Raw genomic sequence first — 16,550 nt, 5'->3', positions numbered from 1 at the left:
CATTGCAAACTAACATTCTTTGACTCTCATTGTGTGTTTCAATATCAAGTCTTGGGGAAGATGATTGGATTTGCTAGAAAATGTGACGGGTTATACTACCTTGAGAATTTGGACAGCGGTCAAATAAAGGGAACCCAGTCTCATTTCTCCCAAGCTCTTGTAGCCACAGCTAATAAACAAATGATCTTGCACATCATCTTCGTCTTGGTCATCCTCCTTTCCCCCTCCTAAAACATATGTATCCATTATTGTTTAATGGTCTAGTTATGTCAGATTTTCAATGTGAAGTGTGTCAATTTGCTAAACATTGTTGTACCTCCTTTCCTATCACCTCAATAAAATGCAGTCAGTGTTTTACCTTGATACATTCTGATATTTGGAGGCCTGCAAAGATTTCTAATATTCATGGGGCTAGGTGGTTTGTTACTTTTATTAATGATTACACTAGGACTACTTGGTTGTTTTTGATGAAAGACAAATATGAGGTTAATTCATTGCTTTCTCAATTTCAAAAAATGATTTTACTCAGTTTGGAGCAAGAATAAGAAGGTTTCGCTCAGATAATGCCCAGGATTATTTCAATCAAACTCTCTCTTCCTTTCTTATCAAGGAGGGTATTGTGCATGAATCTTCCTGTATTGAAACCCCACAAGAAATGGGTGGCAGAACGGAAAAATTGTCATCTCTTAGAAGTCACTCGAGCATTTCTTTTTCGATCCAATGCTCCAAAATTCCTATGGGGGAAAGTAGTTCTAACAGCTACTTATCTCATAAGTCGTCTTCCTTCTAAAGTCCTAGCCAATCTCAGTCCCATACATACTCTGTCCAACCATTTTCCATACCTTGTGTCTACTAGAAATCTGTCCCCAAAAGTATTTGGCTGTGTTGCTTTTGTGCATATTCACAAGACTTAGATCTAAATTGGACCCAAGGGCACAAAAGTGCATCTTTGTTGGTTATTCTTTTACCAAAAAGGGTTACAAATGTTATGATCCTTCTAGTCGATGCACCTATGTCTCTCTTGATGTCACATTTCATGAGTCCCAACCTCTCTATAGAACTCCTCACACTCATCTTCAGGGGCAACAATCTAGAAATGAGGATGTGTAACATTTCATTGTTTCCATTCCCTTTCTCGAACTAAATGACCTAAATACAAACATTTTTGATAAATCGTCATCATCTCAACCCTTTCCCAGTGTTATCACTCCAGAAACAATGGACCGGATTGCAGAAATGGAAGATATCACTACCCCAAAGAACGTTACAACAGCTGACACGGACATCATTAAAGCTACCAATGACATTGCGAAGGTCCTTGAACCTGCCCATTAAAGCTACCAATGACATTGCGAAGGTCCTTGAACCTGCCAATTACATTGAACCACATGCCAATGACACTGTAAATGTTCTTGACCATACCAATGCCATTGAACCTACCAATGACACTACCAATGTTCCTGAACCTACCATTGACATTGCCAATGTCCATGAACAAGTGCAAACCCATAACCCTTTAAAGACATTGAAGTAGTATTCAAGGAAAATATAACCCTCACAGCTGCTTAAGCAAGTCCAAGAATCAACTCCAAGCCTAGGTAATGCAAACACTTTGAACTTGTTCAATTATGAAACTAATAGCACTACTATTTGTGATACTGAATCAAATTGTGATCTCTATCTTCCTATTGCTTGGAGAAAAGGGACATGAAAGTGTACCCAACACACTATAGCCCATTTCATCTCCTCACATAGACTATCTTCCCGGAACAAAAGCTTTCTTTCTACCTTAAACTCAACCCAAATACCCAAAACTGTATATGATGCTTTAAGGGACAGGAACTTGACATATGCCATGGAGGAGGAAATGAGAGCTTTGGAGAAAAATGAGACATAGGAGATGGTGGCGCGCCCTAAGGAAAAGAAAGCAATGGGTTGCAAAGTCTACATTATTAAATTTAAGGCAGATGGGACTATTAAACGGTACAAAGCAAGGTTAGTTGCAAAGGGCTACACACAAATCTATGGGGTGGATTATCAGGAGACCTTTGCACTGGTGGCAAAAATGAACATAGTAAGACTCCTATTATCTCTTGTAGTTCATTTTGGATGGAAAATTCGACAGTATGATGTAAAAAATGCATTTCTCCATGGAGACTTAGAGGAGGTGTACATGGAGCCACCATCGAGCTTTGATGACAAATATGGCCCTGATAAGGTATGCAGACTAAAGAAAGTCTTGTATGGGCTAAAACAATCTCCGCGAGTTTGGTTTGGAAGATTCACTAAGACTATGATGCAGTTCGGGTGTAAGCAAAGTCATGTTGACCACACTTTATTTGTGAAACACTCAAGTAAGGACAAGATTACAGTCCTATTGGTATATGTCGATGATATTATAGTTATTGGGAGTGATGAAGAAGAAAAATTGAGGCTAAAACACAATTGGCTCGAGAATTTGAAATGAAAGAATTGTGGAAACTAAAATATTTCCTTGGAATTGAAGTTGCTTATTCAAGACAAGGAATATTTATATGCCAACAAAAGTATATTCTTGACTTGCTCAAGGAAAAAGGTACCATTGGATGCAAACCAGTGGGCACACCTATTGATCCGAATCATAGAATGAGCCAAGACTGCAAGGAGGGAATAATTATTGATAAAGGGCATTACCAAAGGTTAGTAGGAAGATTGATTTATCTCTCACACACTAGACTTGACATTGCTTATACTGTGGGAGTAGTTAGTTAGTTCATGCATGGTCCTAAGGAGGAGCATCTACAAGTAGTTCAGAGAATTCTTAGGTACTTAAAGGCTACTCCAGGAAAGAGACTCTTATTCAAAAAATGAAGTAATTTGATAATAGAAGGATACACTAATGTTGAGTACGTAGGATCTCTCATAGACAGGAGGTCAACTACAGGCTATTGCATTTTCATAGGAGGTCATTTCGTTACTTGGAGAAGCAAAAAGCAAAATGTGGTAGCCAGGTCAAGTGTAGAAGCAAAATTTTGTGCTATGTCTCTAGGGGTTTGTGAGCTTTTGTGGATCAAAATAATCCTAAAGGATTTGAGGATTGAAAGTAGATTGATGAATCTATACTGTGATAACAAATCAACTATCAGTATAACACACAACCTAGTACAACATGATCGAATGAAGCATGTAGAAGTGAACAAACATTTCATCAAATAGAAAATTGATATTGGACTCATCACTATCTCTTATGTGACATCAAAAAACCAATTAGCTGATGTTCTAACCAAAGGATTATCTATTTCTAGATTTGAAGAGATTACTGGCAAGTTGGGAATGGAGGACATCCACTCACTAGCTTGAGGGGGAGTGTTGGAATAAAAAAGGGAAATAAAAGGTGTTGGAAATATCACAATCAAGGGGTAAGTTAAGCAGACAACTGTTATAGCTGTAAATGGCAAATGTGGTAGATTCTATGGAGGCAATCAAGATGACTTTTGTGCATATGAGTTGTAATTAGGATGATTTTTTTATTCTTTCCTTTTATTTAAGATTCCTAAACTGTAATTTATGAGATTATCGATAGAGAATAAACCAAAGGGGCAACAAGTCTTTGCTTGCTACTATTCTTACAAGAACATCTATAACATAATTATCATGACCCTAGGAGCAATAGATGGGTAATATTGTAATAGGGTTACAATAATCTGTTAGGAGATATTTTGTGATATATTGGGAGCATGTTGGTGTTATGAATTCAGTTAGCAGCTAGCTATGTCTATGAAAGGGCTACTTGTAAGAGGATGGGATGTTATGTGTGAAATGAGATTGAAATCTTTTCCTTCTAATTCTCCCTACCCTCTCTCAGTTTTCTCTGGTTTCTCCCTCCCTTTTTGTTAATTTCTCTCCCTCATTTCAATTCTCTCGTTCTGATTTCTAATTCCAATCTCAACCCTAAGTAACCCTAGGAATGTGACAATTGGTATAAGGGCTAATGCTCCTTGGCTGTGATTCTTGCAATTTTGGTAGTTTACTTGGGTGATCTTGGCAGCAATGTAAGGCCACAGAATTGGCTGAGTAATGATTCGTGTGATTCTAGTGAAGTCTACAGAGTTGGTGAATTCCTGGATTCTAACGATCTCAATTGGTCTTGGCATTGATAGGTGAGTGCGAGCAGCGTTTTCGATCTGATTCTGAAGGAAACAAAGACCAATTGAAATTGAGAGAGAGCAAGTAGATCTTGGCTTGAACTTGAAGGCGGCTTTCGACTGTGATTTCAGGTATTATTGCAGTCGATCAAGAAAGGTGAAGGCAGGTTCAAGAGACAGTTTTAGAGAATTGACTCTATAACCCTAGGTGACTGCTGTGAGGCGATCGATTATCCAACAAATCTAGGCAGATTCAGTTCTTGAGGTGGATTAAATTTTCGTAAGGCCTAGGCAATTGTTGGAAGTCGTTCATTCTAAGATGATGCATGAAAGCTATCTTCATCCTAATTCTCATCTCCAATTTGATTTATAGCTTGGATATCAACTGAATCATCAACTTCCAGTGATTGTAAAATGTGATATACACGGATCTCCTTGTTCAATCTCTCTTCATCTCTGGAATCTTGAGTTAACATTAACTGGTTCACTTCAGTTTGTTCCTCAAATTCCTGTAAATTAGAATCTTGTGGGAGGACTCCAGCACCAACTTCCTCACCATTGAATGAATTTTCAATTGGAATTTCTTGATCCAATGTAGGTAATTGAGCAACATCTTTTTCTTTTTGTTTGCTAGAATATTCCAAAGGCTCACTTTCAACCATTTTCTCCTCCAAGAGTTCTCTATTATGGTCGTTCAATCCTGATGATTGATTATCCGAATCAATTATCTCTTGATTAGAACTTCGATAGTCATTTGAAACATCTCCTCCCAACTTATAGAAGAATTCAGTTGGAATACTGAATTGATACATCTTAGACAACATTGAAAAAAACCCCTGCATCTCTTCGAGTATCACACTGCCTATTTCCTCACGCATTTGACTATTCGCATTATCAAACTTCTTTTCCATCGCCTCTTACAGTTAGTATGGTCCTCACTATCAAAATTCGAACAAGAATTTCTAATCAACTGCTCTACTTCGCTTCAATTCCAAGTTGAATATTGCTGTGTTTTACTTCTTGTGACTTGATCTATCTCAAACACATGGTTTGCCGGAATTGCCTAACCTTGATTCATTGTCTCGAATGCAGAAATTCATCGGAGTCCACTGTAGTAGCTGAGTATCAGTTGCTATGAATTCGCCTCTTAGGATTGATTGCCTCACTAGTTAGTGACCTTCAATTCTCGATCGAAATGAGCTGCTAAGCGATAGATCTGATTTCACCTCCTGACTGGCTTGCTGCAACAGTCGTTGAGTGATCGATACCTAAGCAATTGTCGGAATTGCTGGAGTTGTGAATCGTCGATTGTTGGAATCACTTGCTCTGCGTTGCCTACAATTCTGAGTCGAGAATTACTGAAATTCACAGCTGAGAGACAAGCTCCTGCTTCACCTTCCAGGTTCATGATTGGCTGCCTGAATTCGCCTGCTATGTTGATTGACTCTGATGCAACCAACGAAATTTGTCGGAATTGAGAATTGATTGCTGTAGTCGTTTATGAAACCACTTCCAACTTCGTGATCGACTTCGTTGCAGCTCCTTGAGAGTTTGCCTATATCGTTGAAAAGTTGCCTAGCTTGTCGAATTTAGCTGCACTGACTTGTTGCTTAGATGTGCCAGGCTATTAACAATTGCGTACCATCGGACTTATAGCGACTCTATCTGAAATGTTTCTAGAAATCACCTTGGTTAACCGTAAAACTTCCTAAAACACAGTTGAGGATTAACAGCTTTGATACCAAATTGTTAGGATCCTAGGGTTCGCCTAGGGTTTCAGCAGAGAATTAGGGCAGATTTTAGGAAGAATGGGGGCATAATTAGAGAAAGAGAGGGAAAAATAGGAAGAGGCAGAAGAAACAGGGAGATTGAGAAGGAGAATTAGAGAGAATTGGGAGGGAGAAAGAGAGGAAGAGAAGCTGAGGGAGAGAATTGTCACAAACCCAAGGAATCTTCCCCTCTTTCAGTCTAATTTCCCTCCATTTCTTCTAAATTCCTATTCAAACCCTAGGGTTGTGGCAAGAAAGAGACAAATCCGAGAGAGAGAGAGTTTGGTGAGAGGAAATCAGAAGATTCAATTGATATTTTTGAATAATGCATCTACTACAGCCCTAGTAGCTTTATATAGCTACTTCAATAGCTTTAACATAAAATATAAGAAGCAAAACAACTATTGCTAACAACTTAACATAATCAATTATTCCTCTTGAGGGATAATTTGCTACACTTAACCCTACTATAAGTTATTATACATCCTAGGGTCTTGACACTAATCCCATCAATTTGGACATTCCCTTCTTCTGTAAGTGAGTATGTAGGCTTCTGTTGTAGCAAGAATTTCAATCTCTCATGATTTGTCTTAATGATAAATTGCCCCCCTTCGAGATAGTGCTTTCGTTTGTCAACCGCTATTAGGACTGCTAGTAGTTCTTTGTTGTATACACTCAGGCCAAGGTGTCTAGGGGCTAATGCTTAACTGATGAAGGCTAAGGGCCTGCCCTTTTGCATTAACATTGCTCCCACTCCATTGTTGCTTGCATCTATTTCCAATACAAAGGGTTTGTTGAAGTCAAATAAACTTAGGATAAGCACTTCACTCATTGCCTTTTTAAGTAGCTTAAAGGCCTCCTTGGCCTTCTCATTCTAGATGAACCCTCCTTCCTTGGCAAATTTGTGAGTGGCTTATTGATCACCCCGTAGTCCCTCACAAACCGACGCTAGTACCCGGTGAGTCCCAAAAATCCTCTGAAGGCCTTAATTGTAGTAGCTTAGGGCCATGAGGTCGTCACAACTATTTTCCTTGGATCTGTGCTTACTCCTGTACTAGATATTATGTGTACAAGGTACTCCACTTGTAGTTGTGCAAAGGCACACTTTGATTTCTTGATGTACAATTGGTTAAACCTAAGGACTTTAAAAGTGGTTCGTAGGTGTTCAAGGTGTTGTGAGAAAGAGGGGTTGTAAACCAATATATCATCAAATAATACAAGAATGAATTGACGTTGGTATGATTCAAAGATTTGGTTCATTAAGGCTTGGAAGGTTGCAGTGGCATTGGTGAGCTCGAAGGGCATCACCATGAACTCATAATGCCCCTGATGGGTCTTGAAAGCTATCTTAGGAATGTCACTAGGGCTTATTTTGATCTGGTGGTATCTAGATTGAAGGTCCAATTTGGTAAATACTCGGGCATATTTCAATTCATCCAATAGTTCTTCGATGATGGGTATGAGAAACTTGTTTTTAATTGTGAGGGAGTTGAGTTGACGGTAGTTAACACAAAAGCGCCAATTACCGTCTTGTACAAGGGATACGTATGGGCCATGGCTAGGTCTGATGATGGACCTTTGGAGCATGTCCTTGATCATCTTTTTTATTTCAGCCTTTTGTTTGTGAGGGTAGTGATAGGATCTGATGTTCATGGGTTTAGTGTTAGGTTTGAGGGTGATAGCGTGATCAAAAGGTCTTTCAAGGGGTAGGGATTGTGGTTCCACAAATAAGTGCTTAAACTCAACTAGAAGTGAATCAAGAGAATCAAGTTCTTGTACCTTCCATTGATGTTGGGGCTGGCTGTTGATGGCTAGCCTCAGTTCTCCTTCTTGTTCTTGTTCCTCCTCCCACTATTCCATAGCATGGACTAAGAAGAGTTGTGCTACTTGTGACAATTTACTCTTGAAGATCTTGTGTAGCTTCTTGCTCGATATCATTTTGCACAACCTAGTTTCTACACTGCTGATCAATGTCATCCTCGTACCCTCCTCAAATGTTACTTCCATCCTTTTGAAATCAAAACAAATTGGACTCACATTCTTCATCCAATCTAACCCAAGCATGATGTTGTACCCCCCCCCCCCCCCCCCCCCCACCAGCTTTAGCAATCTTAGATTTGCTTTGAATTCCTCTCCATGCATTTGCTAGCAAAACCCTTCATGTTCTCGACTTACAGATAACCTTATGGCCATTAGCCACTGTTACTGAAAGTGGCTGTGTGCTTGTAAGTTGACAATTGAACTTCCTCGCAGTGTTCACATCTAGGAAGTTGTGGGTGCTTCCGCTATCTATGAGGATCATCAGCTTACTATCCTAAGCCTTTCCTTCTACTTTGATAATCTTACTATTAGCTAATCCCCTCAATGTGTGTAGTGATATCTCCACATTCTCCTTCCCTTAAGTCTCCATAGGGTTTGTGTTCCCTTCGTCCGTTGCCTCTACTTCTTCCTCCCCTTCCAACAATAGAAGTAGCCTCCTACATTGGTGCTTGGGGGGTGTATCTATCCCCAAATCAGAAACAGAGTCCTGCTCGCCTCCTCTATTCCATGAGCCTTTTGCTTGGTGATTGAGCAAGAGTGATAACAGCCATTCCCTTGGCCCTTTGCCCGATCTTACTTCTCTCCTTGTTGAATCCTTGGCTCCCTTATTGGAAACACCTGAGTTTAATACTCTTCTCATTCATCTCCGTTTCTTCATAAGGGCCTCCACTATCAACTCTTGTAACCTGACACTCTCGGTCGCATGCTTGATAGTCTTAGGTTGAAACATCTTTGCTGTAGGGCGTAGCTCTTTGCTCAAGCCGCTGATGAAACTTGAGACGAAGCATCCCTCCGTGAGGGTGGGTTAAGGATTATCATGAGGGATTTTAGCTCTTCAAACTTCAATTAATACAACTACACCGTTCCCTCTTGTCTAAGCTTGTTGAATTCCTCTACAATGTTTAACATACTCCAATCCTCGAATCGTTCACATAAATCCTCCATGAATTCTGTCTACATTTGCCTATTGCACCTATTTAGGGAGGAATCTAATAACTTGGAGGAACAAGAAGCAGAATGTGGTTGCATTATCTAGTGCAGAAGCTGAATTTACAGCTATGGTATGTGGGATTTGTGAACTTTTGTGGCTTAAGATCGTTCTTGATGATCTTAAGATCAAGAGAAAAGGACCTATGAAGCTTTATTGTGACAACAAATCTTCCATCAACAATCGCACACTATCCAGTCTAGCATGATTGCGTTGAACACATTGAGGTGGACTGGAATCTCTTAAAGGAAAAGTTGGATAGTATGCTGATTAGTATTCCTACATGCCTTCGAGTAATCAGCTGGTTAATGTCTTAACTAAGGGATTGCCTACTAAGATTTCGGGAGATCACAAGCAAGCTGAGAATGGAAGACATCCATTCACTAGCTTGAGGGAGAGTGTTAGAAATCCCTGAAATAACTGATTTGCCTATTCAGGAAATCTTGTACAATCTTGTATAGTCTCTCCTGTGTGTATAAATGACGGATGTGTATTATCAATGAATAACTATTCTTCTTCATATATAAGTTTTTCTTCTAATTTATCCTCCAAATCTACGTCATCAACCCTAATCCTTCACAAATTCTCTTCCAATAATATATATATCAATCTCATTTTTCCTAATTTATTTGGGACTTAATTTCTGAAATCAAGTTTATCCTCAATTCAAACTTCCAGCCCAATCTAAATCCCTCCACAACTAGATAATCACTCTTTATCTCAGTCTTCATTTAGAATATGAGCTCAATTTCCAATTTCTTCAATATTATGATTAAATTATCCTAATCTACAACGGCTTCAGAAATCCTATCTCCTTCTAAAAATTTGGGTGTTATATCTTGAAACATACTGAAACTCATCATGGAAACACTATAAAAATTTTTGAAACTACGATTTGTTTTAGTGATATGTGGGACATCTACGATTAGTTATTTTGTTTATCTTTTTCATCATAACAAATATTCGAGGACAAAAAGGTCTTAGTACACATTAGAAAGTCTGAGAAAATATGTGGTGTGAGAGAAATTGGGCATCTTTCATTCTCTTTCTTTGTTGTTACATTTATTTACCTTTTTTTATATGCCCATTCTCATTAGGCATGGGGTATAATGGCCTTACATGTCAGATCCGAAGCTGAGAGTGGGGAATTCTCCCTATTTTGGAGAGAATCTTGCGGAAATTAAGAGGAAAAATGAGTCGAAAATTTGGGAGGGAAAGTTAGAGAGGATTTGAGAGAGAATGAGAGAGAATTGAGAGGGAAATATCACTGATTCAATTATCAAAAGTGATTACAATTGGGCTGAGGCAGGATAGTTATATTGCCCAGCTGGAAATAGGCGCCAAAAACGGTTGCCTAAAGTCCTTCTAGAACCAGCCACTTGCTCCCCCATTTGTAGGCGTTAGTTAGCTCGCTGCACATGCTGTCAGCGAGCTCAACTCCCTTTTTAAACAATATCTAAACAACAGAAACGGAATAGCTACTTATTTATTACAATATTCCTCATGTAGCTGCTAGGTACGTGACATCTTCTCCCTTCCTTCAAAACATTTCTTGTCCTCAAGAAATGTGCAATAGGCTGGCGGCGGTGGGAAATTGCTTAAGTAAATCTGGAAGGTACTCCCATGTGTTGTTGTCTGAGTGTAAGGAAGACCATTTGACCAGCGCTTGAATGATAGGGGCCCCTTGCTTATAGATGACATGCCTGTCCAATACAACCATAGGAATTGTTGGTTCTGCTTCTTCATGGAGACTGGATGGGAGGGAAGGATTGGCGGTCTGAACCTATGCTCTTCTTGAGGAGAGATACATGGAAGACCGGATGCATTCGGGCTCCCTCCGGTAGTTGTAGTTTGTAGGCTACTGGCCCAACCTTAGCAAGGACTGGAAATGGGCCATAAAATTTGGGGTTTAACTTGGAAATTGGTTGCCAAGAGATGGTCTTAAGGTGTTGATGGCTGAGTTTCAAGTACACCTCCTCCCCTTCTGAGAATTCCCTCTCGCTTCTCTTTCTGTCAGCCATTTGTTTCATTCTATTTTGGGCCTTGGATAATTCTGCTTTCAGAAGTTGTAGGATTTCTTGTCGTTGTTGCATGTAGGCCTCCACCGCTGCCACTGTTGTTGGTTCTTCCACTGCTGGTAACAATGCTTGCTTATAGCCATATAATGCCTCAAAAGGAGTCATGTTAATAGAGCTGTGATGGTAAGAATTGTACCACCATTGGGCCACGGCCACCCACTTATGCCACTCCCTTTGCTTTAGGAAACACAAACACCTTAGATAGGACTTGAGGCATTGGTTTACTCGTTCAGATTGTCCATCCATTTGAGGATGGTAAGCCGTTGACATGTGTAGCTTAGTGCCCAAGCATTTCATTAACTCCTTCCAAAATAAGCTAGTAAAGATCTTGTCTCGATCGGACACAATAGACAGTGGCACGTTGTGTAGCTTCACCATGTTATCCAAAAACGTTCTTGCAACTTCTTGGGCTGTGAATGGGTGTGACAACCCAAGGAAATGACTGAATTTGGTAAATCTGTCAACCACTACTAAGATGTAGTCCTTGCCTTCAGATCTTGGTAATTTTTCAATGAAATCTATGGTAACATGGGTCCAAGCCTTTTCAGGAATGGCCAAAGGGTGAAGTAATCCTGGCTGGGGCACGGTTTCATGTTTGCATCTCCTGCAAACGTCACATTTCATCACATAATCCATCACAAACTTCTTAAGTTGCGGCCAATAGAAAACTTGCTTAACTCTTCTGTAGGTATTCTGAATTCCGGAATGGCCTCCAAGGGGGGAACTATGTAGGGAATGGAGAATCTGATTCTTTAAGGTGTCACTCTCCCCAATAACCAACCTTCCTTTGTATCTTATTATCCCATTGGATAATGTATAATCAGGCCTGCAGTTTCCATTTATGCTTATTGCTCTAGGAGCCCTTTCGCCCATGTGCCGTGGTTATAGCTATCAGTGACTTCTTGTAACCAGTTCGGCACCACTGCTGTTATAGCATCCAACACCCCTCCTGTTTGGCAACGAGATAAAGCATCTGCTGCCACATTCTCCTTTCCTCTTCTAAATTGAATGACATAGTCCAGCCCCATTAACTTTGCCATTCTTTTTTTCTGTTAGTGCTAGTGGAGCTTTTGTTGGAGTAGGAATTTGAGGCTTTCATGGTCCGTTTTGATAACGAATCTACCTCCCTTCAGGTAATGTCGTCACTTGTCCACTGCCATAAGTACGGCTAGTAACTCCTTGTCATATATGCTAAGCCCCTGGTGTCTGAGGCTCAAAGCTTGGCTAAGGAATGCTATAGGCCACCCTTCTTGAGATAGGACTGCTCCAATTCCTACCCCACTTGCATCCATTTCCAGTGTAAAAGGCTTGTTGAAATCAGGCATTCCCAACACTGGTACCTCACTCATGGCCTTCTTCAATTCAAACGCTTCCTCCGCCTTTTGATCCCACTTAAACCTTTCATTCTTCAACTGTTCTGTTAATGGCTTGCTGATTTGGCCGCAATTCCTTACAAACTTCCTGTAATAACCTGTAAGTCCCAGAAATCCTCGCAATGACCGGACATTATTGGGTCTCGGCCAAGCTGTGATGGCTTCAATTTTGTTGGGATCAGTGCCTACTCTCTCCTTGGATATAACATGTCCTAGGTATTCAATCTGAGTTTGTGCAAAAGCACTCTTGGACCGCTTGAGGTACAACTGATTGAATCTCAAGACCTGAAAAGTAGTCCTAAGGTGTTCTAGGTGAAGGTTGAGTGTAGGGTTGTATATGAGAATATCATCAAAGAATACTAACACAAATTTGCGAAGATAGGGTTCAAATATTTGGTTTATCAAGGCTTGAAAGGTGGCTAGGGCATTAGTGAGACCAAATGGCATAACAGTGAACTCATAATGGCCATGATGGGTTTGAAAAGCGGTCTTGGCGATATCTGCTGGGTCCATTCTTATTTGATGGTACCCAGATCTTAAGTCTAATTTGGAGAAGATAGAAGCATCTTTCAGTTCATCGAGTAGGTCTTCAATAATAGGTATGGGAAATTTATCTTTGATAGTGATGGCATTTAGTTGTCTATAATCAATACAAAAATGGCATGTTCCGTCTTTCTTTTTGACCAAGAGAACAGGTGATGCAAATGGGTTGCGGCTAGGTCTTACGATGGATTGGGAAAGCATGTCTTTCACCAATCTTTCCATTTCTGTTTTTAGTTTTGGGGGGTATTGGTAAGATCTGATATTAACAGGTTCAGCTTGAGGAATGAGGGGTATAGCATGATCTAGGGACCTGGGAGGAGGTAAGGACTTAGGCTCTACAAATAGGTCTTGATATTCAATCAGTAATAGTTCGAGTAAAGCCAACTCATATACCTGCCATGGATTGTGAGAATACCGGTGATAGAGTTCTGAACTGTCTTCCTCCGCGTCCCCATAGGTTGCTTCCACCTCCCTTGCATCAATGGCAAAGAGATGAGCCACTTGATACATCTTCTTTCGGAACAGTTGGTGCAACTTCTTTCCTCTCATCAGTTTACACGATCTTGTTTCTAAATTACCTTGGAGAATTACTCACCTTCCTTCCTTCTCGAGGGAGACTTCCATTTTATTAAAATCAAAACTGATTGGGCTCACTCCTTTCATCCAATCCACTCCAAGTACTATTTGGCAGCCCCCCAATTTCAATAACCTCAGATCAGCTTCAAACAATTCGCCTTACATTTCCCAGCAAAATTCTAAACAAGCGGACTTGCTTATCACTTTTTCCCCATTTGCCACTGTAATGGATAGTGGCTGTGTGTTGGACAGAGGGTACTTCATCTTCTTGGCCGTAACCTCATTGATGAAGCTATGAATACTGTCGCTATCTATTAGCACCATTAGGGTCCCCTCCTGTGCTTGACCCTCTACTTTAATGATCTTACTGCTTGCTACTCCTTTGATAGCATGCAGTGAGATGGCCCCGTTGTCCTCTTCCTGCGCTTCAGTCATTATGGCCATATCCTCCTCTTCTTCTTCTCCCCCTTCCAACAACAATAGTTGTTTCTTACATTGATGCCCCGGTGTATATTTATCTCCACATTTGAAACATAGCCCCGCCAATCTTCTTTGTTCCAACAACTTATCTAAATTTTGATAGTTTTGAGGAACTGTAGGTAACGAAGAATATCTTACTCCTTGTCCAGTCCTCGGAAATTCTTTTCCCATAGGCCTCCCTCCATACGGCATTGTTCCGGTCATGACTCCTCTGCTCTGTCCTCTCTGTTTCTTAAGCAGCGCTTCAAATGTCATCTCCTGTAGGAAGGCCCCTTCCGATGCTTCTTGTACCGTCCTTGGTCGAAGAGCTTGCACCACCGTCCTCAATTCCTCATTTAGTCCCCCTATGAAACTTGACACGAAATACTCCTCGGTCAAGAAGGGGTTCTTGTTTAGCATAAGGAATTTCAGCTCCTCAAACTTCGTCTGGTAGTCCAGAACCGTTCCTTCTTGCCTCAATTGATTGAATTCTTGCACCACATCCCAATGTCTCCATTCACCAAACCTCTCACACAGGCCTTGTGCAAAATCCTCCCAATTATAATTTTCCTTTACCCTGGACCACCCCTGGAACCATACATCTCCTGCATCATGGAGGTAGGTCGAGGCTAGCGACACTCTCTGCCTCTCGGCCACTTGATGAATTTCAAATAGTTTCTGGCATCTTCGCACCCACCAACGTGGTTTGATTCCCTCAAGCATCGGCGATTCCAGCTTGGGTACTGGAAATCTTGATTGTTGTAAGTGATTCGGTTCCTCACGCCTCCTCTTTGGTACGAATTCTCCTATCGTGGTTGGATCTCCTTCCCATCCAGACGACCCAGCACGTCGGTCACTAATACCAACTCCAGGAAGAATTGGCGTTGTTCTCTCCCTCGGTGGAAAGTCAGGCGATATTCTCGCCTGCGTTTGGCCTGAGAACATCAGCATAAATTGTTGTAGCTGATCGCACAACATGTTTCCTTGCTCCCTTACCTCCTGCATCTCCTCTCTGATTTGCAGGCGCATATCACCCTTGAGTCGTTTTGCTAACGCATCCAACTTCCGATCCATCGCCACTCCAACCTTCTCTTCGATCGTATGCACCAGACCTTGGACATCTACCATTGTCGCGGCTACTTGTTGCAACTGCGTTTCCATTTGTCTCATCCTTGTTCCATCCGCCATTGCTTTGTTCGCTGGCCTGGGAATTGCTCTGATACCAAAATGTCAGATCTGAAGCTGACAGTGGGGAATTCTCCCTGTTTTGGAGAGAATCTTGCGGAAACTAAGAGGGAAAATGAGTTGAAAATTTGGGAGGGAAAGTTAGAGAGAATTTGAGAGAGAATGAGAGAGAATGAGAGAGAATTGAGAGGGAAATATCACTGATTCAATTATCAAAAGTGATTACAATTGGGCTGAGGCAGGATAGTTATACTGCCCAGCTGGAAATAGTCGCCAAAAACAGTTGCCTAAAGTCCTTCTAGAACCAGCCACTTGCTCCCCCACTTGTAGGTGTTAGTTAGCTCGCTGCACATGCTGTCAGCAAGCTCAACTCCCTTTCTAAACAATATCTAAACAACAGAAGTGGAAAAGCTACTTATTTATTACAATATTCCTCATGTAGCTGCTAGGTACGTGACATTACAGCATTTAGTTCGAAAGCTAGAATTCTTATAGCTAACACCACCCGGTGAGATTAAGGCTTGTGGTTGTTGTTGTTGTTGGTGGTGGTGGTGGGGGGTGTCTTAAACTTTTGAGTGTTAAAAGTTCATTTGTCCAGTCCTATAATTTTGAGCAATCTTGAATATTCTGAAATTAGTGAAGTCTCTGTTTTTTCAGTTATGTCTACTCTATTCTGCATCTATTCTATTCTGCATTAAGGACCCACTTAATAATTTCATGTTCCATTATTTCATTTCTTAACAGATGGCCGCATACCATGCTGCTCTTCATTCTCAAGTAGATTGCATTGAGATAGATGTTTCTCGTTCTTCAGATGGAGTTTTATTTGCACTTCATGACAGGTATTTTTGCCTCTCATCTGCTCATAGAAGGTTTTCCAATGCCGCAATGCACTTAACCAAAATCTTCTTATAACTAATTCCCTTGATCATAGAGGGTCAGAAGGGAAATGGATTGTGACAAGTATGAAGAATAGAAATAAAGGAATAAATAAATTTAGTTGTCCAAGCTCTCTAGCTTTAAGAAGTTATGCCATTCTCATCTTTGAATTTCTTACCATTTTTAAAAAGATCCTTTAAGCACAAGCACAAAACTGTAGTTAGGTATTGGTAACTAGGCAAGCGCTTGTGTAGAGAGTTTAGTCAATTGTACATCTTTTTAAACATGGCATCCTATAAAATACCCATATTACGAGTAGCAGAAACTAAGAGGGCATGGGAATTCAGTTCTATTTTCTTGTATTGGTTGTTTTGGAGAAACATGGAATAGGAGAACTTTTCAAGGGGTGGAGCTTCTAGCTTATTATGCTTATTTTAGATATCTTTCTTTGTTTATATGTTTCATTTGTTTTACAAAGTATTTTGTCTAGCTTGCTTTTAGTGAGGGTGAAATCCCATCAAGCATTTTTCTAGTTT

At 40.5% G+C, this 16,550-nt stretch overlaps 1 protein-coding gene across 4 annotated transcripts in view; it reads left to right on the top strand.

Annotated features, from left to right (window-relative positions):
- LOC127807917 (glycerophosphodiester phosphodiesterase GDPD4) overlaps positions 1–16,550 on the top strand; it is a 53,906-nt gene that overhangs the window by 11,421 nt on the left and 25,935 nt on the right. For 3 of the 4 annotated variants that reach the window (XM_052346143.1, XM_052346145.1, XM_052346142.1), the window contains one exon: positions 15,880–15,977. The exons of the other annotated variant lie outside the window; for it this stretch is intronic. In XM_052346143.1, the coding sequence (XP_052202103.1) occupies positions 15,880–15,977 (98 nt within the window). The remainder of the gene's footprint in view (positions 1–15,879; positions 15,978–16,550) is intronic. 4 annotated transcript variants of the gene reach the window in all.

The sequence above is a fragment of the Diospyros lotus genome, chromosome 8, assembly GCF_014633365.1.
Source record: "Diospyros lotus cultivar Yz01 chromosome 8, ASM1463336v1, whole genome shotgun sequence".
In the NCBI taxonomy this organism is placed as follows: Eukaryota; Viridiplantae; Streptophyta; class Magnoliopsida; order Ericales; family Ebenaceae; genus Diospyros; species Diospyros lotus.
Note: the sequence above shows the minus strand (reverse complement) of the source record. Positions and strands in the feature narration are given on the sequence as shown.